The 25,020-nt window shown below is 40.5% G+C and overlaps 1 protein-coding gene across 1 annotated transcript in view; it reads right to left on the bottom strand.

The window, feature by feature from the left end:
- Positions 1-289: 289 nt before the first annotated feature.
- The window catches only part of PREX1 (phosphatidylinositol-3,4,5-trisphosphate dependent Rac exchange factor 1), a gene marked incomplete at its 5' end in the record, with an annotated part of 172,307 nt that continues 147,576 nt past the window's right edge, over positions 290-25,020 (bottom strand). The window contains 19 exons of the mRNA XM_084296939.1: positions 290-729; positions 5,859-5,926; positions 6,487-6,589; positions 7,245-7,432; positions 8,166-8,232; positions 8,685-8,799; positions 9,464-9,607; positions 10,248-10,347; positions 11,193-11,410; positions 13,209-13,250; positions 13,703-13,831; positions 15,584-15,674; positions 16,299-16,381; positions 16,739-16,827; positions 19,778-19,984; positions 20,957-21,218; positions 22,411-22,621; positions 23,178-23,339; positions 24,125-24,312. Coding sequence (XP_084153065.1) covers positions 687-729; positions 5,859-5,926; positions 6,487-6,589; positions 7,245-7,432; positions 8,166-8,232; positions 8,685-8,799; positions 9,464-9,607; positions 10,248-10,347; positions 11,193-11,410; positions 13,209-13,250; positions 13,703-13,831; positions 15,584-15,674; positions 16,299-16,381; positions 16,739-16,827; positions 19,778-19,984; positions 20,957-21,218; positions 22,411-22,621; positions 23,178-23,339; positions 24,125-24,312 — 2,510 coding nt within the window. The 3' untranslated portion in view covers positions 290-686. The remainder of the gene's footprint in view (positions 730-5,858; positions 5,927-6,486; positions 6,590-7,244; positions 7,433-8,165; positions 8,233-8,684; positions 8,800-9,463; positions 9,608-10,247; positions 10,348-11,192; positions 11,411-13,208; positions 13,251-13,702; positions 13,832-15,583; positions 15,675-16,298; positions 16,382-16,738; positions 16,828-19,777; positions 19,985-20,956; positions 21,219-22,410; positions 22,622-23,177; positions 23,340-24,124; positions 24,313-25,020) is intronic.

The raw sequence follows: 25,020 nt of genomic DNA, 5'->3' as shown, positions 1-25,020 counted from the left end.
GTTAATCCAAAACCTGAAAGCTACAGTAACATGAAGTAATGGTGAGAAGTATTATGGAATGTATACTCTGCAGCATAGATTGGTTCTCACTTGGCTGAAGTGGAAAATGACTCCAGAAGAAATTCTTTCTGTTCGTATCTCAATAAACCATAGATTGTGCTATTTGTTGTTCCAAAGTGCAGGTCAGTACATTAAAAAGTGGTGTTTGTGAAGCTACTGCTCAAGGCCACTGACCAAAATGAGGCTGGCAATTAAATGGATGCCAGATACAGTACAGGGAGAGAGAGAGGTGTCTTTCTGGATTTTCTTAACCAATCCATACCTTTAAGTCCACAACTTTTAGGTGGCAGCACAAACAAGTCATCAGTAAAACTGCGCTTTCTTGATGCGTAATTGTCATTTTTCCAGGCATCTAGCAAATGGCAGTAACATCCCTTTTAGTTCTGTGGTCTTTGTTTCAAGAATTTCTTTGAGAAGTCAAAGCCATACAAGAATCCCTGTATGTGCTGCAGGAGTTCAAAGGCAGATTCTTGGTGCCTGGATCCAGCACGTTCACCTCTGACTACATCAGAGCACCATCTCTTCCTCTCGTTTCAGCGCCGTCAGCGTTAGTTAGCGTGGGTCCTCAGACAGGGCTGCTTGTTGAATGTTTGAATGATGCCACAACGCAGGTGCCTCTCTTACTTTTATAAATCCCCATCTGTAGGTGGCTGGCACAACCTGTAGAGTCTTTAAGGCAGATTAATAGTACGTTATTAAATGTCATAAGACTGATGACACAAAGTTACTGGCATAGTATACAAGAGTTAGCTTTTCCTTTACCATTCTGCAAGCTTTATAAGTAATCCAATATTAAGAATTCTACTAGTCTTATTCTTCATAATTGCAAATATAAAAGTGTTACTAGTGATTTAATAACTACATTATTTACCATCATTGTTTAAGTACTATTTGAGACATTCCATCACTCCTTTTTAACTTTATCCCAATTCAGGTCTTCAGCACTCCCTTTCTTTTTCTATTTCTTTTCTTTTAAACCAGTTGGGGTATAATGGGGGATGATGGTTAAACCTAAGTGCATCTTGATTCATATGATTGTTTGTGGTAGTATTTTCTACATTATATTTGAATAAAATCAAGGTAACAGGTCTTTTATAATTTCCCTTTCAAGACTGCTACTATAGAGTTTGACAAATCTTGAAAGATGATACTGAGAATTGAAGTTAATTCACCAGATCTTCCTTTAACTTTGCTCAGTTTTATTTCAAATAAAAGGGGTAATTGCAGACATCCTTCACAGATGATAGAACCCAGTAGGAACATACGTATTTGAGCTTTATTGCCCTGAAATAATCACAGAATCACAGAACCACAGAATTTCTAGGTTGAAAGAGACCTCATGATCATTGAGTCCAACCTCTGACCTAACACTAACAAGTCCTCCACTAAACCATATCCCTAAGCTCTATATCTAAACGTCTTTTGAAGACCTCCAGGGATGGTGACTCCACCACTTCCCTGGGCAGCCTGTTCCAATGCCTAACAACCCTTTCAGTAAAGAAGTTCTTCCTAACATCCAACCTAAAACTCCTGTGGCGCAACTTTAGCCCCTCGTCCTGTCACCAGGCACGTGGGAGAACAGACCAACCCCCACCTCGCTACAGCCTCCTTTGAAGTACCTGTATTTGCTTGGTATCCAAGCAAATAATCCTGGAATTTGTCATTGTAATCTAGTCTGTATGCCAAAACAGAGAATTGTCTCATTTTTCTTTGTAAAACTGTTAATTTTTAAACATAGCATGTTGTTACAGTCATAAAAATGGAATCTAAGTCATGTAGGTCATTGACAAGGCAAAATAAGCATGCTGATAGAATGCTGATGTGTGACACTGGCAACATGGTAGAAGAGCCAACCCAGACTACTGTTTTATTCCTTTTTGAAATAACAATTACAACCCAACAGAAGGATAAGGTTCTAAATGCCCGATATAGTTCCCTTTAAGGTCTCTGAAAAAATAAATCAAAGGCAGACTGCTACAGTAAGCACCATGACAGTCTCTAAAATTTAAAGTAATTTCCTATAAACATTTTGAGGGGCAGATAGCTCTGTCTGAAGGGATGGCAAAGACTTTACTAGATCTTTTCCGATGCCAATTCCTGCATGCTGGAATGGAACTGTTTTGCTTGCTTCGTGTAAACAATGCCATTAACAAGAGTAGAGGCACAAGAATTTTGGCAGAATTTTGGGTTCTTTGATCACGGGAAGGTCTATGCTACACCGGGCCTGATGGCACTGGATGGGATGCGCCTCTCTTGGAGAGGGGTAAGGATCTTTGGTCAGGAGTTGGCAGGGCTGATAGATAGGGCTTTGAACTAGAGTCGAAGGGGGAAGGGGCTAAAACCAGGCACGCCGGTGAAGACCTAAGGGATGGTGCACTAGAATCAGAGGGGCTGTGTGCCAGTGAGGTCCTTCGGTCAGATCCACAAGGTGCTGAGTGTAAGGAGACGCACCTGAAGTGCTTCTACACAAACGCACGCAGTATGAGGAATAAAATGGATGAGCTAGAAGTCCTGGCCCAGTCCCGCAACTACGACATCATCGGCATAAGCGAAACCTGGTGGGATGAGTCCTGTGACTGGGGTGTTGCGATAGATGGTTACAGGCTCTTCAGGAGGGACAGGCAGGGTAGGCGAGGTGGTGGGGTGGCGATGTATGTGAAGCAGGGGCTGGACTGTGTGGAACTTCAGGTTGGCAATGGCAAAGTTGAGAGCCTCTGGGTAAGGATCAAGGGACGAACGAATAAAGGGGATGTCGTTGTGGGAGTCTATTACAGACCGCCTGGCCAGGACGATAGCGCCGATAAATTATTCTTTGCAGAACTAAGAGAGGCCTCGAGATTAACTCCCCTTGTCCTTATGGGGGACTTCAACTTGCCGGACGTTAACTGGGAGTGCCACACGGCTGACACGAGCAAGTCCAGGAGGTTCATGAAGCACCTAGATGATAACTTCTTGGTGCAGGTGCTAACGGAGCCAACTAGGAAAGGTGCCCTCCTAGACCTGTTGCTAGAAAACAGAGAGGGTCTGGTGGGAGATGTGGTGATTGGTGGCCGCCTTGGTCATAGTGACCATGAAGTGGTTGAGTTCAAAATTTATGGTGACAGAAGGAAAAGTGCCACCAAAACCTCATCCCTAGATATGGGGAAAGCAGACTTCAGGCTGCTCAGGGAACTAGTCAGCAAGGTCCCCTGGGAAACTGCTCTTGAAGGCCTCGATGTCCACCAGTGCTGGTCATTCTTTAAGCGATGCCTCCTAGAAGCACAAGATCAGGCAATTCCTAAATATCGCAAGTCAGGCAGGCGGGGCAGGAGGCCGGCGTGGCTGACCAGGAACGTTCTAATGGAGATTAGGCGGAAACAGAGAGTGTTTCGCTACTGGAAGGAGGGCCAGATGTCATGGAAAGAATACAGGGATGCTGTTCATGTTTGTAGGGAGAAAGTTCGTGTGGCCAAAGCACAGCTAGAGTTGAAGCTGGCTGTGTCTGTGAGAGAAAATAAAAAGGGTTTTTTTAGATATGTGAATGGAAAAAGGAGAACTAAAGAATACATAGGGCCGCTCCTTGATAGGGAAGGTCTCCTCACAGACAATGACATAGGCAAAGCAGAGACGCTTAACGCCTTCTTTGCCTCTGTCTTCAATGCCGATGATGGGCTTCGGGACCCAGGGTGCCCTGAGCTGGAGGACCGGGACGGTGGGGATGACAAACTCCCAATCGACCCTGAACGTGTGCGGGATTTGCTACTCCACCTGGATCCCTACAAGTCCATGGGTCCGGATGGGATTCATCCCCGGGTGCTGAAAGAGCTGGCGGACATCATCGCGGAACCTCTCTCAATTATTTTTCAACGATCCTGGAATTTGGAGAGGTCCCGGTAGACTGGAAGCTGGCAAATGTTGTGCCGATTTTCAAGAAGGGTCAGAAAGAAGACCCTAGCAATTACAGGCCTGTCAGTCTCACGTCAGTGCCTGGTAAAATCATGGAGAAGATGGTTCTCGAACTTACTGAGGCGCACCTGGGGGACAAAGCAGTCATTGGTCCCAGCCAGCATGGGTTTGTGAAGGGTAGGTCCTGCCTAACTAACCTGATTTCCTTTTATGATAAGATCACCCGTATGGTGGACCAAGGGAAACCAGCTGATGTGATTTTTTTGGACTTCAGCAAGGCTTTTGACACGGTTTCCCATAGGATCCTACTGGACAAAATGTCCACCATACAGCTAAATAAAAACATCATACGATGGGTGAGCAATTGGCTAACGGGCAGGGCCCAAAGGGTTATGGTAAATGGGGCTGCGTCAGGCTGGCGGGCGGTCACCAGTGGGGTCCCTCAAGGCTCCATTTTAGGGCCGGTACTTTTCAATATTTTTATAAACGATCTGGATGTAGGAATAGAAGGTATTTTGAGCAAGTTTGCTGATGACACCAAACTTGGAGGAGTTGTGGACTCGAATGAGGGTGTAAAGGCCTTGCAGAGGGATTTGGATAGGTTGGAGAGCTGGGTGATCACCAACCGCATGAAGTTCAATAAGAGCAAGTGCCGGGTCCTGCAGCACCTGGGACGGGGAAACCCTGGCTGCACGTACAGACTGGGCGATGAGACGCTGGAGAGCAGCCTAGAAGAGAGGGATCTGGGGGTCGTGGTAGACAGCAAGTTGAATATGAGCCAGCAGTGTGCCCTGGCAGCCAGGAGGGCCAACCGTGTCCTGGGGTGCATCAAGCACGGCATCGCTAGTAGGTCAAGGGAGGTGATTGTCCCGCTCTACTCTGCGCTGGTGCGGCCTCACCTCGAGTACTGTGTGCAGTTCTGGGCACCACAGTATAAAAAGGACATGAAACTGTTGGAAAGTGTCCAGAGGAGGGCTACGAAGATGGTGAAAGGCCTGGAGGGGAAGACGTACGAAGAACGGCTGAGGTCACTGGGCCTGTTCAGCCTGGAGAAGAGGAGGCTGAGGGGAGACCTCATCACAGTCTACAACTTCCTCGTAAGGGGGTGTCGAGAGGCAGGAGACCTTTTCTCCATTAACACCAGTGACAGGACCCACGGGAACGGGGTTAAGCTGAGGCAGGGGAAATTTAGGCTGGACGTCAGGAGGGGGTTCTTCACAGAGAGGGTGGTTGCACACTGGAACAGGCTCCCCAGGGAAGTGGTCACTGCACCGAGCCTGTCTGAATTTAAGAAGAGATTGGACTGTGCACTTAGTCACATGGTCTGAACTTCTGGGTAGACCTGTGCGATGTCAAGAGTTGGACTTGATGATCCTTAAGGGTCCCTTCCAACTCAGGATATTCTATGATTCTATGATAAGTTACTCTGATAATTTGTACAAACCGATTCTGTGCAAATATTAATCTAAATCATGGGGATTTGTTATGACCATTGTGTGAAAATGCTGTGGTACACTTTATTATAATTATTCTCTTCTCTCCAACATAATGCATTTGGAGCAAATAGGCCAAAAAGATACTTCTCTTAAAAATAAAGATGCTCTTAGAAAGTATCCTGTAAAGAGAGGTGCTGAACATCTCTAGCTCCCATTAGGTGCAGTAGGATTACATATGTATAGTGCTTTCCAAAATTGTCTTCTAGACAAAAGCAGCATACATAACCCTGGGCAATCAGGGTCTGTAGCTTGTTAAGCTACAGAGCACACTTTAGTACAATGAGAAAGAACTTTTTTTTAATTTTTTTTTTCTGCTGTTGCTACTACGGAGATCTTTGGTTAGAATAGGAGCTCCACAACTAATACAGGAACATAAAACAAGCACTCAGATAACATGCATAATACATAATAACTTACCGGGGCGCACATGGTGGCATTTGGTCCATCACTTTCAGATTCTTGGCAGAGATTTCAACCCTTGGTCCCTAAAGAAAACAGAATTTATGGTACTGACAATGATAAAGCATCTCGTCCTTAGGGGAAAATATTATAATGGGACTATGTTTTCTATTTGAGAATCCATTAACTACCTCTAGAAGATTTGGAATCCACTGGGTACATACATTAGTCATCTGTGTTTACTTAAAAGAAAAAATTAATCCCAAAGCACTTTACAAGCACTGCTGTCTACCACTAGGGAGTTTCTACAGTTTAACACTGATTGAGACTTCCGCTTTTTGTATTTACAGGAATTGTCTTAAACATACTTGATAGTCTCTACTTTCTAACCATCAAGGCACACACTTTAAATAATGTGCATTAAGGCATATATTTTAATTGTTGTAACGGCTCTACATGCAAAAGTTAGTTCATTGTGTCAGAGATGTAAAGCTGTACAGACATTAATAGAAGGTTGGCTATATGAGTTTGTACTGCACAAAATACAGTGCTATAGTGCCATAGGGAAATAAATTGGTGTTTGTGCTATGATATTACAGGAATTAAACTGGTGGCTTGCCACAGACACACATGTCCAAATACTTACTTGCTTTCGCATGATGTCTGTAGCTTGCATGATACACTTGGGCAGAAGTCCATGACTTCGAGCCAGTATGGCTGCTTGCTCCAGGGACACACTCAATGTACTTCTGAACATGGGAACAGGAGAGAGGAAATCAAAGATTGTATTTTAAAATGTACATATAGGTATGTACAGGACACTTACCTGTTAAGTATGTATTTCATTAGCTATCTTTTTTATATTTACAACTTAACTTTTTGAGTTACTAAACTACAATGTAAGCTTAGTCCTGCATTTGCAGTCTCTTTACACTTAGATTCTGCAATTGTGCAGAATCATTACCACAAGGTAACGTTCCATTGCTCTTCTATGTGACGTCATGTAAGGATATTCACAAGCAGATCTTTTCTTTACTCACTTGAAGAACAGTGGTGTGTTTGTACACACCAAGATTGTACAGCTATTTCTGAGCAACTTCACACATTTTCAGTGTGTGATTGAAGGTAATATTGACTGAAAGTTAAATGAAATGAGTTCACTTAATGAATTGCATCAGTTGATGCACTGAAACAAAGATTACGTGTCAAAACTAACTATTAACAGAAGTATTAAAATTCACAACCTACCCTAAAATAAAGATGGCAGTATATTTAGATCCTTATTATATTCACTTAGCATCTACCTTTGTATTGATTTGAACAGAATCATACATATTGCTCAAATCTCTAGAAAAGACAAAAATTTTCATCACAGCATTAACATGTAGGCTTTTTAAATCTCACCTCTGCATTCCAGTGCCACACATAGTAATCTGACAGGCTCCAAGTCGGTAGCAGAGCTCAGAGGATATAGGTAGCAGGCCAGCTCCTGATATGTTACTGCTTGAATATCCTGACTGGGTGGGTTTTGTATTAATGAAAGACTTCATCAGCCTGCAAAGCTCATCCATTGCATTAATGGGACGAATAAGCTAAACAAAGCAACAACAATATCAACACATAAGTGGCACGTTTACTCCTTCAGTTATAAAGATACATACTATTCTTTATCCTGTGTCTCAGCACAGGACCTTAAATCTACACAAGAGTAACTGCTGCACAATGACACCTAGAATGTACATGATCTTTAGAAGTAGAAAAATACAAACGATGACTTAGATTTGGGGCATTTTTTTGCAATTACCACAAATTATGTAGCTTGTTTACAATGCATATTACAATTACGAAGTTTCTGATTTGTCTTCACTGCAGTAGTACTTACTGCTTTACAGGCAGTAAGTCATGTCACCTCTCTCAGTTAGCTTGCCTTTGGATGAGGTGCTGGGAAACACTATTGTCCTGTTGTTTTCTTCTATAATTGTGAACAAAACCTAACTTGTAAACCAAATGTTTGTACATTTTTCTACGTCTGTGGGAGAGAATAATTAATTCATTCTGTCTAACACCTAACCTTATTTAGCAGGGGCAATCAGTGTGATATGGAGTCTTACTAATGCCTAAGCTAAGGATTGTGTTTACTCTAGTTACCCACATTTTCTTCAAACAAAAAAACTGTAGCTATGCTCCAGAGAAATTCACATCGCTTCTTTAGAGCAGGGAACTTTTTAAAAATGATGTTTTGGTTTGTACAGGTCTACCACATGGGTATCCCATGACTGGGGTTTTAAAGACTAGCTCATGAAGAAATAAAACAAATAACAATACCTGATCAATCTTCACTGCCGTAGTATTGGAATCGGTGGGCAAGTTTGATCTCTCTAGATAAAATGTCCTGCAAAAAGGCGAGCAAGGACTACGTTAGTGATTCTAATTTCAAGTATGTATATGTGTACTGTCTAGTACAAAACGTCTGAGAAGACTATGATAGAAGTCTTGTACTTCAAGCTCTGCCTTCTTATTGAAGCATTTTGATTGCAGAAATTTAAACGATCTGTACTGAAATACTCCAAAAATCCTTTCTTATATAATGCTAGTCCTGCACACAATTCTGAAGTCAAATTAGATGGGAATTTCATCCTGTACAGTGCACTACCTCAGAATAAGCTTAACTGTGGGAAGATAATTAATGGATTTCTCACAAAATGAGGATCTCCTCATTTGTACAAGAATCCTATTTGGACAGGAAATCATCAAGAGTGGGATCTCTTTTTCATGAGTTTTAATGTCTTTAGCAAGGAGCACTCTTTTCAATGTCTTTTAAAGGAAAAGAGAAGTGTAAAATACCTGAGTTTACGGTAGTATTGCTGCACTTTTTCAAGAGAGAGACCATTAATTTGCTGGGGAAGTTCTTCCAGAGGTGAACCAGCTGGTTGTAATTGCCCCTCCATACTCTCCAGAGCTGAAAAAGAAAACATTTTGGTAAGATATTATTATGTTAAATGCAAATGTAGAATGTTATTAGTTTTCTTTTTATGTATTTATTTATCTCTACATCATCTCACTGCTCTGCACATGACTGTTAGATCATGTCGACGTTAATTCTGTTACTGCATAAATTTAATGAATGTCCTAGTATAAGAATGTAGTGGTATAAAGGTGAGCTTCACAGAAAGCAGTTCTGTCTAACAATAATTATAGCCCATTCAAAGACCCTTGATGGATATTTTGGTGTGAATGTTTGCTATCTAGTCAATATTCCTTCATTTCCATCTCACATAATTATGCCATGGCGTATGCTTTTGAAAGGGCTTGTTTGTACCCAGGGAACATCTCTTGATACTGTACTAGATCAGACTGTCCATATAGCCCTGTATGTCTTTGTGACACGAAGCTTTGCAGGAAGGCATTAAAAAGCCCCAAGCAGGCATATCTTGTTCTCATGACTGTGTCTTATTCTAATCTCCATCAATCCTCAGATCTTCCCAGAACACAACTATCTGCTTCTTAAATATGTCTGTATTTTTCAGCTGTATTATGTTAAGAGTTTCATGGTCGTTCTTTATTTTGGATCTTTTAATCTCATCTGTTAGCTTATTTTTCTCAAGAAAGCTTTTTATAGATACCTTTTGTAAATAGCACCGTGTGTAGTTTCAAGCTTCCCCCATTCTGAAACCGAGAAGGCAGTTTGGAGAAGTAGTAGCTGTCAAGATAAAAGATAACCTTCAAGGACTGACGACTTCCTTCGATGTGGTAGAAGACATGAGTATCTGCAGAAATAAAGATAAAAACACTTACTGTATTACCACAGCAGGCCAAATCTGAAACTATTGCTGCCTGAGTTTGTTAGATAATCTGATGACATTTCACATCTCTGCCATTAGATGAATATGGGAGAACCTTTACTGAGAGAAAACAGGTTCTGAAAGATTATCCTTAAAAGATGCAGCTAGCATGATGCTTGATGCCAATACAATAAATGTGGTTAACAATTCCCATCTTATTTTATGGCATCTCATAGTCAGTAAACATGGGGAGAGATCTGGCAAGGTGGGACAGAGGACACAAGAGCTGTAGAGGGACAGTCCTCCTACCTTTTGTAGAATGGTGACTTACAAATATCTGTCAGGAACTGTTCATCATCTGTCTTATCTCCCTACATGTGAAATCACGTCAGGTACACTGGCACAGACCTAAATGCCAGAACATGCCACAGGCATCCCATGGTATCAAAATCCTTGCTTTTATGTTGTGTGCTTGCAGAGGAAGCTGAAGGAATGCAACAGTGCTTCAGAGAGGTTGCTGAGTACTCTCCGGGTTTGATGTGGTCTGTTAGATTTATAATTATGGAAAATGTAGCCTATAAAATAAACAAGATAAAAGACCTCCAAAGAAACTGAGAATACTCACTTGCTACAAGACTTTCATCCATTTGCTTGAAATAGAAGGCAACTTTGTCCAGTTCAGTCAGAGTGACCTGGATGTCTTCCAGCATGGTACGCTCCTCCTTCTGTGGGGCAAAGAACCAGATACAAATAAGTCACCATCTGCCAGAAGGAAATCAATAGCAGGACAGTATTGTTGTTACTGGTGTGATTTGCTTCAGGAGACCTAGAGCAGAACACAAAGCTTTCCACTAACTCCACCCCCCCAAGGTAACTAGTGATGGCTCATTAACTTTGTGATACAAGCTTAGCTACCCTTTGCTTGGATGTCACTTGATATGATTCACAGAGAGTAGAGAGGTTGAAGCACTGAATAATTTTGAAGATGTCTCTTTTTCCAATCTTTACCCCATATCTACAAATGTTAAGAGCCTATCAGTTACTGTGAAATAAATGTTCTTACATTCCGTGCAATGTGAAAGAAGAGTTGTTCCACACGTTCAATACATGATGTTTTAAAAGTCAAAAAAAAAAAAAAAAAAGACCTTCTCCTCCTTCAACATGGTGCCTTTAGCTTAGGCTCAGATCACTGCACCACAGAATTGTGTGAGAGATACACTTCAGTCCATCTATTCTATAACAACAGTCACCATGTGAACAAAAGTCTAGAGTTTCTTGTTTGGAACTCTGAATACTCAGAACTTTTACCTACTTGTTGAAATGTGTGATTTCACCAGAAGAGGGCAGGCCACACATGCTTCAACAGCAGCTGAGGAACTAAATGCAGCAACATCACTCCAAATATAAAAGCAGTTTGCTTCTGACAGTGCTCTAGTGTGACAGCCACAGTTGCTGCAATGAGAGCCTCAACATGCTGCTTGAACAAAGGGCTCTGGCTGGGTTGTGAGTGGCAGAGCAGCACACATATAAATGTGAACAGACCCAAGGGTGTCACAACTCTTCAACTTACCACAGTGGGGGAGAGCAGAGACTGGTAATTCAGTAAAACACCAGTGGCTGCTATCTGTTCCAGCCATTTTCTGCTGGCATCTCTGCTGCTCTCTTCATATTCCCCATTGTTGTTGTATCGATAGTTGAGAGCAGCCAGTAACTGCTCTGAGAAGGTGCAAATAGCAGCCACAAGAGATTGGCAGAAGATGGAATCACGCCTCAGCTGTAGCTCAGTATCTGCAAGAGAAGAGGAGAGATGCACAAAGTCATGAGAATACTCACTGCTATTGTAGTATGTGTGTGCATAACATTTGACTTCTGCTATAGCTTTGCACAGACATAACAGATAACCTCTTCTTGCTGCATGCCCTGGCTGTAGAGATAAAGACAGGGAAAATTTTCCATTTTTCAATGGGAAAAATTTGCTGAAAATTTTCCAGGCCACTTGACTCTTTATTTTACTCTGCCATCTGCTTGCTCATTCTTCTGACTGGGAAGAGCTGTAACTCCTTAGTGCCATATCTGGACTGATTCCCTTCTTTTTATGTTTACAGAAGCAAGAGAATTCATGAAAGAGGATCTCTGCCATTACTTCTCTCCTGGGCTATTAGAGATTCATCTGCCCCTCATCCATCTGTATTTCATGGGCTTCCCATATGCTTAATGCATTAACTGGGCCTGCCAGTAGGTTACCAACTGGTTTATGTTTCCTGGGAGAATTTCCCGTGTTAACTTTGCTTCCAGTCAGGCTGCCAGGCAGCCACATGCTGGTCTAAGCAACCTCGTCATACTTAAGGGGATTGTAGGCCAAAGAGGAACATGAATAAGTGAAGAGCTACTTTCCAGGCTCCTCCAACAGGCACTGCAGTGTTCCCAAGAGAAAGAAGCTGAAGACATCATTCAGAGGCTTTGAAGATCTGGATTATTTTTATGGAGCACTGACCACAATAGACTGACCAATAAAGTCTAGGCCCTGGGCCCTGTCTTCAACTGAAGGGCAACCACTCCCTTCCAGCAGTACGAACTGAACTTATAAAGTAAGGTAAAGAGAGCTTAGAACTGCCCTCAGGGCTAGCGAATCCCTGCTGCCCTAAAGCTGGCATAGCCAGTTCAGTGCCATCTGCTCCCCCATTCTTTCCAGAGGATACCGGTGAAATCACTGAGGGCATGGGGCATAGGTAAACACTTATGGACTCACTATAGCTGTTGTCATTACAAGCAGCCTTTATGGACACTAGACTGACACTGCAGGCTGGTTTTGACAGACTCACAGACCAGGACTGGCAGGAGCACAGAGGTGATTTAGAGCCGTGCTGATCTAACATTTTCATTCTATGAAAACATGAGAATCAAGCTGGCACAGTGAAATAATGACAGCCTATTGCAGTTATTTATTACCTAATTTTCAAACAAAAATACACCACGCAGATATTTCAATTATAAAAAGACAGCACATTCACTCCTGGGAACAGCCTGTCACTTGATCTGTGAGTACAACGTTTTGTGCATGTTAACAGATTAATGGTGTCTATCCACAGTGGTTTTAGGAGCTGCCTGCACATTTAGGTTCTTCGTATCCTCCTGGCTGTAATTTCAGTATACACAGTCCCAAATCCCTAACATGCCTGCTCTGTTTAGAAAGATGTCAGTGTCCATGGTCTCACAGACAGTTGTGCAATAGGTCTCATTTTTGCTGCATGTTCTCACCACAGCAGGAAACAGTAAAAGCCATGTGGGAATGCGGGTTGTACAAAAGAAAAAAGGAAGACAGAAAAACAGTGCTTGTGCAAAATCAATGGCAAGCCAGGTGACACAGCAGCCTACACTGTAACTGAAGCAATGTAAATTGAAGAACAGATGTCAGATGCATGAAAAGGCCGCCAAAGATGCAGAACACAAGAAATGTTTGCATAAAATGTCAGGACTAAAGCTAAATGCAAAGGAAATACTACTTAGATGTATGCACATGCATTCACAAAATGTTCTGGTGGGACCATGTATATACAATGTATTGCAACAAAATGATACCCCTTACCTGTGCATTTTAACAAGGCCAAAAGCAGCTGATTCTTCCCATCTAAAACAGTGAAGAAAAGGAAGGCGCAAGTCAACGTGATGCCAAGGTAGATTTGATTATATTTAATTAACAGTGTCTTCATCTCCTGCACGGTTATTTCTATGTACTATAGTAGTCCTTTCACAGATGTTTTAATGACAGAAAGACAAACAAAGTGTAAATCAAAGAATTTTACAAGCTAAATGCTCCATTAACTACCAGGAATTATTGGAAACAAATTGCATGTGTGGATGAATCCTGGAGGAGGTGACTGCTGCCCAGTGCTTTGCACTGAGTGTAAACATCGGATTCAGCTATCCTCTTCCAGTTCAACCAGGTTTAGGACTATTTTCCCTGTTCTTCTTTAGAGCCCAGTACAGTGTTGTTACAAATTAATATAAAATGATAAATGGAACTGCTAGACTCGATTAGATCAGGGCTATCTGATACCAAACTTTTCCCCATTTACTGACCTTCCACATGTTTTTGTATGATTTCAACAAGGTTCTTGATGCGCAATGGAAGGTTCCATGGATCTTCTTGAATGCTGGCTTGAATATTATTCCGGCACCTCACTGTGGTTTCTTCCTTCTGCTTAAATTCTTAAAAAAAAAAAAAATGCAGTTTGTTGGGCATTGAGGAAATGCTATATAGCTGAGAGTGGCTTTTGATTTTGAGTATCAGTAGCAATAACTGTCAATGAAAGAGGTTCTTAAGTAGATTTAATGCAGATGGGGAAAAATAAAGACTACTCCTATAATCTAATCATCAGCAGTCTCCCAGCATTGTTTACAGGACTGTGAACTAAAAGGTGTGTACCTGAGTGATGTGCAAGCTGAAGCGAGCTCTGTACTACTCACATATCACGGAATTACCTTCTGTTTTCTGTAACTCATATTTGATATACTGGCTTGCATAGTGTATCTAAAGTTTGGGGCTGTGCAGAATCAGATCAGCTTTTTGGCTGCAGCATTCACATCCCATAATACTAATGAGAAGTTATGAAATATTCTGCTTCCTTTCACCTGATGTCAGCTAATTATTTAATTACAGAACAGGGGATCTATTTTTCATGACTTTGCTATGTAGCTAAGCCAAAAAGCCCATTGTTGGCAATAAAATGTGTAAGCAGACAGAAACACAGTGCCAAATAACTGCTCATGAACAGAACTGGGACAGCATTCAAATCTACATTTGTCACTGAAAGGCATCTATGGTAGCTGTTGAAGAGACACGTTGGTCCAGGTATTCCAGATGTAAGCAGGGCTTGTCTGTTCCTTAGTGTGATGAACGCGCAATCATCAGTTAACTTGAGTTAACCTAAAGACTCTCCCAGTGCAATTAATCTAGTCGTAATAAATGAAACTCCATTTAAGCAAAATAAAATGAAGGAAGTGAACACAGGGTGTTTGTTATTTCCTCATTTTATTCCAACAGTGCATGGAAAGACTAACAGATAATCAATGTAAGTGTAAATGTGTTTGTAAAGATGAGTTCATGTAAAACAACTTCATAGAAACTAAAAAGAAAAGAAGAAAGAAACTCTACTTTAGTTTGCCACTGTAACTTAAAAACAGAGTTTGTGAAAGGTTGGGAAGCCCATGACTACAGCACCTGAAGTATATTAGAATAGTAGGAAGCAGTTCACATTTCAAGTGGGAAAGGAAATGCAGCAAATGTTCAGAAACTAAAGCCTTGTGTATTTCAGTGAGAGAAGAAACCACATCGTGGGCCTCAAAAACATAAAGACAAAAGTCTCATCATACGCCCTGAGGAAAAGAAAACAGGGTATCATTTGTTTGCTCTCTATGGGAATCAGTTTTCAAAATAAGTGTCATGCGATGATGAATTTACTCTATTACCCATCTCTGAAGAAAAGCAGAATTAAGCAAACTCAGGCAGAAACTTTTGGTGCCTCAGATGTACAGGGGACAGCCCCTCATCAGCTTCTCAGTGTTAGTTTACCTTATATCTGACATATCTCTACCTTGTACCTTTTGAGATACATCTCTGTGTTCATATCAAAGGATGAATCTGGAGACTTGTGAAAGAGCTGTAAGGATTCAGTAGCATATAACAGAAAAGTGTTTTGTTTGTTTTAGTTGGAATTCATGTAAAAATGACCCTTTAAAGATGCAAAATTTCTGTGGCCAGACATGGCACTTGCCATTAGAGTCACAGAATATCCCAAGTTGGAAGGGACCCACAAGGATCACCAAGCCCTTCTCATAACATAAAACTGGATAGATTCACAGTTAATAACTCTGTGTGGCCATATGGCATGTGTACATTCATGCTAATCCCTTAAGTCTTAGAAAAGTGCATTACTAAACATATTCAACCTTTTTCTTTACCTTGCAAACTGTGGTCCATTGGAAAGTGCTTGGTTTCTTCAAAGGCCTTAGTTATTGCTGATCCTTTTAGAAGTGCATTGATTGCATCAACCTACAGTAGGAATATTTTCAGTCAGCGTTAGAATGGCTTGTGGAAGAAAATCTGAACAGAACTCTTCTGGAAAAATGCTGAAGTCATTACACTATTTGTATTTTGGAGTAATTTCTCCTTCATTAACAAATGGCATTAAGGCTCTATAACCCTGAACCTCAAGAGCCCCACACTGAATGTTAACATTCGGCACAAACAATGATCTACATGCTGATGAGATAAAAACAATACAAAAAGTTCCTCTGGTGCTATACATCTATAAAGACATCTGTTGGCTAAGCTTTGAGGGCTCTCCTGAGATCTGTAAACATGATTCATCACGATTATGCAAAGTATTAGAATTTTGCTCATCTTTTCCCTTCTCCATCAAAGATTTCTTCTCTTTAATCTAATGCTTCATACAAGTCAGTTCAACCTTGCTTACATAACTCAAGGCAACATGAATGCTGACTAATTTCTTCATCAATCTGTCATACAATGTGTTTTCTTACACTGTACTTCGAAATCTTCATAGTGTTTTTTTTTTTTCCCTCATAATATGATTACATTAAACAATCAGATACTTCCAATTTCTTGTGTTGGCATTGATAAAAAGAAAACAATGCTGTGTAATACTTTATGTACCTGGTTAAAAAGGTGTTCCAGGCAGCCATGAAGTTTATCTTGTTTGTCTAAAGGAATCCTCATATCACTGGGAAGCTCATCTCCTAAGAAAAGAAAGATGAAAAACTTTTAACTGTCTTACTAACATAATCTGTGATGAGACCACAGGTGATACAAGCGCAACTTCATACTAGAGTGGGTAAAAAATGATTGCTGCTTTCTCTCTTATTCTTAAATCAAAATACTCAGGATTTTTCACACAACAAAAACGTTTAATAGCTCTTCCATCTTCCAAATTTACTTTGGTTCTTTAGAAAAAGAACAAATCTCTATCTTTTCATAGTCTTATGATTTGTTCTGATGAAACCACATTTGCAATTTAAACATGCAAGTGCTTATAGTCAGCAAAAACTTGTCACCTCTGCTAAGGAGTCTGGAATGTTACCTGTGCATATACTCACCTGATCCCATCTCATCACTGCCCAGGTAAGAGCTATTACTCCGTACACTGGTGTATGACAACACTGAATCACGGTTACTGTTACATTCACTGGAAAAAAAAGCAAAGGTGATTGAAAAAAAACTGTCCTTACACCCAGTCTATGATACATGTATACCATCATCATGTTTTTATTAACACTGCAATAATCCCCATGACAAATTCTCTTATGTGCACACAAAAGAAAGCCTAATTACTTGCAGAACAACCATTAAGCAAGGCCTCACAGGCTGGCATCGTAAAAGGATATCTTTCTCCATTTGTGGTGACCACTCAATGCTTAATATTGTCTGGATCCTATAAATAATGAAAATACATTTCCTGCCATGACCTCATTTGGGCTGCATCATTAAACTTTTTCTAGGAGCACAGAGTAGGGGAGAAATAATTAAACTATGAGTTCAATGAACTCAGCAGTCATTACCAGTTCTTAGGATACCACAGCATCCAGATCCAGCATAAACTGAAGCTGCAGTAGCACAGATATTGAAGTTGAGACAGACATTTAAGGGATCTATACCATTGGAAAATCAGGCATAGCAGATCCTAAAACTGCTTTGGGAAGCCAGTCACTTCAACTGTCTTCACGCCAATGCTGGCTGATGCATACATAGAAAATTGTAGCATGAATCTCTCTAATGTTCAGTTTACACTAACAACAACTTATAAAAGTTATTAAAAAGGCAATGGATGTCAGTCTGTGCCACCTCCACTTAAATTACACACTTTTAAAATACATTTTATTCCCCCTTGAATAACAATTACTTGCAATATATGCTTAATTGCCTGTCTAATAAAGATAAGACAGAATAATCTTTCTCATCTTACATTTATGTGTATAATTCTGAAGCAAGTGACAGATCCACATACGGTGTTTTTGATACCACTTTGTTACTCAGAATAGATTAGCTGCAATTATAGAAACCATTTAAACTACACAGTGTTCACAAATGGGATTCCTATTAACAATGAAAGAAATACTTCACGTTTCAATAAAGCAGCTTCAGACCACATGTGTGAATTTAAATCTAGCACAATGAATAGATAGCACAGATCTCAACATTTTAACTGCTGGTTGTGGTCCTTTACTGACTGGATATTTGCTGTCCTTAGAGATGTTCAATATCCAACTGCACAAGGCCCTGTGCAACCAATCTTTGTCCTTTTCTGAGAGAGAGACTGGACCATGTGGGCTCCAGATGTCCCTTCCAGTGTAAACTATCCTGATTCTGTCATTTCTTCATCCTGATGACTGTAATATATTAACATTTGCAGCAGTACAAAAAAACACCGGGTGAAGAGTCATGCCTGTAGCAGCATGAAAGTTTCAAAGGTGCATCGTTCATTCAGGCTATTCTAATCCTCCTAACTCACTATAAATTCTTTTTACTCCTTTGTGTAGGGAAAGCCCTTTGGCCTTACTATAAATGTCAAAATGGCCTATTAGAGATATAAAATTGCAATGGTCAGACATGATTGCAACTTGTTCCATTTCTTGAGAAGTTAAGTTTTCAAATGTTTCCTCCCAGGAAAGACAGACTTGGAGTGTGTGAGATTTTCTTCAGTAGCAAATATTCCAGGAGAAGCAGTAGTCAATAATGTCTCAAAAACAAGATTTAGAGACACCTGAATAAACATTTGCCTTTGTGGTTTCAAAGGGACATTAAAAATAAAAATAAAAAATGAATGCCCATTTCTGTTTCTCAGTGGCTTAATCTTCTGGGAAAATTTTTTGCAGAATTGAATGGGAAAAAAAACCTTACAATAGCAGCTATTATAAGACCGAACAGTCTGCAAACCCTGCTGAGCTTCTGTAGTTCACAGTTACATGGTATAAAAGGGAAAGTCATATTAGACCTATTTATTTTATTTTTATTTTATTTTATTTTATTTTATTTTATTTTATTTTATTTTATTTTATTTTATTTTATTTTATTTTATTTTATATTCTAAAAGTGTTGGTATTTTGGCAGTTTGGCATGGTATTTGGCATTTTGCCACAAGAAAAGTTTTTTTGTTGCATTATGTCCTCTTGGTAGTAAATGTAGTGAAATAACTATAGCAAGTGTGAATACTTTGCTAAGTAAATAAATTTTACTACAGGATTACTGACTGACTGGAAACTAACATTATTTCATATATTCAAACTCTGGAAGACTAGTTCTAATCTTTAAGTAGGTTAGGGTGTTATTTTCAAGGGACTAAGGTAGCTGAATGTCTGATTATCTGGTGAACATATGGTGGTCACTCAGGAGAAGTGTGGACGGCACCAGGGATGACACTGGATGTCTATCTGGAAAACCTCAACCAAGAGTTCCAGGATCTGTGAAAAGCCAATCAGGATATATTGAAACTTGTTCTGAGGGTCATCAGATCAGCAGAAATCTAGCATCTGCTGAAGATGTCAGGTCTTCTGGGTTTTGGTGTTTTCTCTCTGCTGCTCACTGTGATTTCAAGCCTTATGTGAGCAGCACATTTCAGCACCAGGCAAAACTCAGCTCAGAGAGAGAATATTAGATGTACTTAAAGAAATCAAGTGCAGCAGCCTCTTACTTATGTGCATCTCTGCTTACATAATTAAGAGAATATAAAATTCCTAGGAAGCTCTGAGGACACGATGTCTTGCTAGAGAACCATCGAGAAAGGCACCACACTTGTGCATGTGTACCACACTTTGGAAACTGCAGATTGATACCTGCCTGTTTTATTCATGCAAGATGTACTTTCTGGTGTAAACAGTGGATAATATGCTCTAGGAAAATAATCCTGATCTATCAATTTGTCATTTACTACTACAACATTGAGAGAAAATAAGACAAACAGAGATGAGGAAAAGAACCGCAAGTACTACAGCATAACTTTAGCAAGAGTTCATGTTACAAGTGTGTTGGTTTGAGTAGAAAAACAGAAAGCCCTCATGCTTGTTGAATCCAGACGTGTATTAGAACTTCAAGACATTATTTTAGTATGGTAAAAGTGACACATCTTTCTTCAGACTAACCTGTATGAGTCTCTGAAACTCATTGTGTCATGTCCTGAGTCTTCCTGGTCCTCCTCTGAAACTTTGAAACAGACCTTCTTGATGCCACCATGTTCAGCTTTGTCAGGATCACTCTCTTCTGTTCCCAGGGAAGGTGGAGATGTCTCCTCAGTGGATGGTGGCTCACAGGCACCACCTTCTGTAGGTTCTGTTATGGTGGACAGAAGTCTGTAGAAGGAAAACATTTGGTTCTCAGGGACTGGTAAACAGCCTCACAAATGACTAATCCTGGAATTCAGCTACGTGAAATCAGAGGCAACATTGCCAGTATTTGTACCTGGACTACAGCTATGTAAAAGTGTGAGATCTGAGAGGGGTTTGTTGAAATCTGTTAATCTCAGTTCACAAAAGCTCCACTTTCTGCAGATAACTCTACCTCCATAAGGTACAACTTAATTATTCTAACAATGGCAAGGGCTCTATTTCATATTCAACAGTCTACACTTTTCCCATCTCAGGCACTGGGTTTCTCCTCTGGGGCACCGCCTCAGCTCACAGACTCTCCCCAACAGCTATTGTTCTTTCTGAAGTATGTTTGAGCCAAGGCACCACCACATGCTTTCTGGTCAGCTGAAGTTTTCATGCACAATGGGCTTTTTTTTCTTTTGTCAGTGAGAAGGCTGGAAACAGCTGTGGCCTCATCCCACATCAATCACCCCTGCAGCACCTGCTAGCAAAACCCTTCCAGTTATGCCCAAGACACAGACTTGAAAAGGGGAAAGGAAAACATAGGTGCCAAGGAGAAAGCTGATAAAAATCACAACTTTTGTTTAGTCTGCCTTAGGACAAGCAAAATCGCCAGGCTAGGCACTCTGTCCATTCGGAGTTCCAAAACAACTGTTGGAATTTAAGACACTCTTATCTGAGAATATAGCATATATTAAGCAAAACAGTGGCTTCTATAGGAGCAAGGGGCAATAATATGTATACTATATATATATATACACACTGGTGGATCTCCGTGGGGTAGGTTTGACACTTCATAACTAGCAGTGAGCTGTAATGCAAGTAGCATGTGAATACGCAAGTATAATAAAGAGTAGAACAGTCAGGGCCAACAGGCATAACGAGGTTTCTGGGGTTAATGCCTCTGTTTTGAGAGTATTGATCTCTGCAGTGCATACTGGATTCTTTACTCACTTATTTATCTGAATGACATATTGCTTCATTTCCTTCACTGCAATGTCAAGTTTGTTAAAAAGGTGCAAGTATGAGTCCTGTATCTCCCGATCTTCCTGTTTGAGTAAAAAACTGAGTCCCCTTTCTTCCTGACTTGTTCCTCCATTCTGCTGGCCAAAGCTGCCATCAAGATCTCCATCTTCTGGGGTCAGGCATCTCCAGGATGGTGCAGCCATAGTGGTGATGCAATGTTGAGTATACGAGACTGGATTTATGGTACCTACTAAACATTAAAGGGTCTAGTTAGTATGGCTCTCATGAATTTCTGCAATCCATCATAGTAATGCTAGTTTAGGGTACATGGAATTTTAATAGGAAAAAAATAGAATTTCACATAATTATTTTATATAATTATATTTAATGACAAAAAACTTTTTTTTTTAATTATTTTTTACTTTTTTATTTTTCCTGGCATGCCAACTAGATATTTTGAATTCACTGGAGTCCAGAAACAAGTTAAATTCTGGGAGTAATGACAGCAAGTGTGCACTCCTATCCTATCCCTATTGTCTGTTTGAATATCCAAAAGCATTTGTTGAAATGTTAATGAATTCAAGCTCTCAGGAGTTGGTCTGTATTATATTCCAGCATTAAAGACATTTCCATACACACGCACACACATACAGAGAAATAGGATGATGTCACTACAGAAGATAAATAAAATACTTTTTCATTTTAAAATGCTGACAGTTGTGGTATGGTCATATTTAAAATACTGTAGAATTTTAATATCCTCAAGCAAGCAGGGCTTCTTTATTGACTCATTTTGAATAGAGTCAATGCCATTTCTTCAGTAGATTGGTTAGTTTGCACTTCCCTGTGTCTCTTCCAAACGTTCCTGCTCTCTGACCTTGTCAGACAATGAATCAGAAGCACATTATGTGAGACCATGATGAGGAAACGTTGGAACTCTAATGTTCAGAATGAAGGATAAGTGCTATGCAGCAGCTGTTTATCAGAAGTAGATCCCCTTGACAGAGCAGAGATGTCCAGCTCCAATATATGGTATTTATTTAGTAATGACAAAAGGAAATGGTATTACAATCTGATTGACCTGATATTTTCCACCTGAATGCAGCCTCTTTTCACAGTATGGAACTACTTTTTCTAGCACTATTAGCCCTCATTTACTTTTTCAGTCAGTTCTGCTAAGTCCCCAGACACTTAATTATCAGGATATGATCACACTGCTTAGTTAGTAGAATATTTGACCTGAAGCTTTTGTATGCATAAAGGCATTTTACCACACTATTTTACCACACAAGCAGGCTGTCATTTTACTACAATATTTTAAGGAAGAAAAAAGCATACTGGAGAGACTGTTCCTTTGGAACTAATTTTGACTTTGCTGAGCAGTGGAAAGACACAACTTTCTATGCAAATAAAATCAGTGTGATTTGAAAATTAATTATCACCTTGTTCTGGATCAAGACCAATAATAGAGGGTTTCCGTCCAATGCGAATGCTGAATGACCTCCCTGCTGAGGTAGTGTTTTTGGGGTACGATACCTCCATGAGGTTAATATGGCAGTTGGTGGGGCAGAAATCCATGCTGTTGAGGGAATGTGGTTCCATGATGGCTTGTTTGAAGGCTGGGCTCACCTTTGTCTTCAATCCATCTGCAAACTGGGAGAGATAAAGCAAGCATCTGCTTACTCACTTGCAAAAAATTAGGTTGCAACACAGACAATCTCTTTCTCTTCTTGCCTCCTATTCAGATTATATGATTTGCGCTGCAACTGAAATACCACATTCCCCATAAAATGCCTATTAAACAGCAAATGAAAACAATTAGCAGCACTTTCTAGGGCCCTTTTTTCAAAAAGCTCAGGTAACTACTGCACAAAAGACCACACTTTGTTCACACTTTGACCCACTGTACTTATGTTCATATACATAAATACAAATCATTCTGTTCATGCCACATTTATACACTGATGTGGTGGAGATAAACCTGCAATAATATTTTCCAACTCAGAGCTCTGACAAGCTGAAAAGAGTGGTTTACAGATTAAGTCCTTTTTCTTAGGAACTTGCAATTTGATTAACGTACATAGCTGTTTTCATGCCATGAGGACACCTATCTGTAAACAGTTTGGATTCACTAGTAAAGAATACCATAATCCAGTTATCAGAGTTAAGTATTGTTTTGAGACTTCACCAATAACTAGTAGGGTTGTACCTCTTGGTAGCTCGCAAGTCTTCTGCTAATGCTTTCCAGCTTAGTGTCACAGATCTGCCGGAATTCATACTGGGGCATGGTGGCCACTGCACTGCTTAGGGATATAAGCCTTTTGCAATTCCTTACAAAGTGATTGTCTTCTGCAGCAAAGGCCTCTAAAATCTAAAGAAAAAGACAGGATGTCAATTATACGAGACTTGACAGTGAGGGGAAATTCCACTAAATAAATGGTAGATTCTGTATGATGACATGGCTCAGTAAAGCTGCCTTCAGAACAAGTTGCCTTTATCACCACCCAAGAACCATTTTCATGTCTAACCCTCAGATACATAAAACACCTCTGAAAATTTCAGAACAACTAATTGCTCAAAATATCCACTGGCACTATCAGAGTAACCTGGCTCAGGCATACTTCCATTTTCATGGAGCATAACTATAATGTTACTGGGATGTGGCAGAAACATTTACCATTATCTTATTATTGTATATAAATGGATCAAGATACTAGACATTGCTGATTTCCAACAGCAGCACTTCTACCTCCTTCCTTTAGCAATCCATCCGGTCCATCAGATAGGAAAAAGCTGCTTGATTTTTTTTTTCCTGAAGCAAAGCAAATTCTTGCCTGAAAGGATTAAACTTCAGTATCAACAAAGAGTACATTACCAGACAGAAAATAGCAAGAGTTCCAAAGCCTTTAGTTTCACAGAGAGGCTCCACTATCTCTACCTCAACAGCTGAAACCCAGGAAACATTTGCTGACTTGCCCATACCAAACAAGAGCTAGTAGGAGCTGGTGCACTCTAATGAGGAAAGCTCCAGGCAGGTTTGAGGAGACCATGTGCTGCCTCATCCTAAGTGTCAACCCAAGTACCAGAGAAATGCCTGTATTATTAGCTTCCCTGTTCTGTTTAGGAGCAGAGATGACTATGTACATGGTCAGGTACCTTTGCGGTGAGACTGAAGCAACCTTTTGGTTCCACAATCTTCTCTAGAACAAAGGATTTGATTCCTGCACTGCTGACATACTCATATACCACCCCATGCTCCAGGTGGGTGTTATCCACAGTCAAGCTAATGAGAGGTGTTTCTTCACCAGTGATGAGTGGAGAGATGATGGCCTGCTGTATCTGGGCTGGAAACAAAATTAAGTCAAAAGAGGTGTTTGGCAGCACAATGAATACAGGCATGCATGGGGAAGAGAAGTCTGGTGAGGGCTATCTAATGCAAAGGCTCAAAGACACAACCGTTGGCTCAAGGAGTCTCTGAACCACAGACTGCTAGAGGCTGGGAGAGTGTTCTGAGGGAGGCATTTACTGTTGGCCACTATTGGAGACTGTAGTAGAGGTTTAGACAATAACATCCGTGTTCGGATGTTCTTCTATGTGTGCATGCGCACATCCATGCACAGGACACCCCCCTTTTAGTTCTGTTCAGCATTCGGACACACAGTCCCCAGCTGAAGCTTTCAAAGGGAAGAAAAATATGTTAATCTTGGAGTCTTGTTGTCTGTAACAACCCTCTGGAAGAATGCCACTTTTCCGTCCAAGTGTTGGGAAGTGCTCCAGATGCATTTTCTGTGCAACTGTAAGACTGAGATGGCAGGGCAGGGCGGGGTTGAGGAGATAGCATTTTTAAACACAGGCAGTTCTGTTGTCACCAGAGAACAGGCTTAAATTCTAGTCAGACTGAGATTTGCCAGATGACTGCTGACATGTTTTAACCAGGGCACTGCTTTTCCACTGTGGAGCTGCACTGATGGCCATCAGCCTTGCAGGCTCACCGGGCCATACCTGGTATTTCCACAGGTGTGCAGCTGTTCTTAGGGAAGTTGCCAATGGCA

This window comes from Netta rufina (assembly GCF_964035555.1).
Source record: "Netta rufina genome assembly, chromosome: 16".
NCBI lineage: Eukaryota > Metazoa > Chordata > Aves > Anseriformes > Anatidae > Netta > Netta rufina.
The sequence above is the reverse complement of the archived record's forward strand: the minus strand, read 5'-3'. Positions and strand labels throughout refer to the sequence as shown.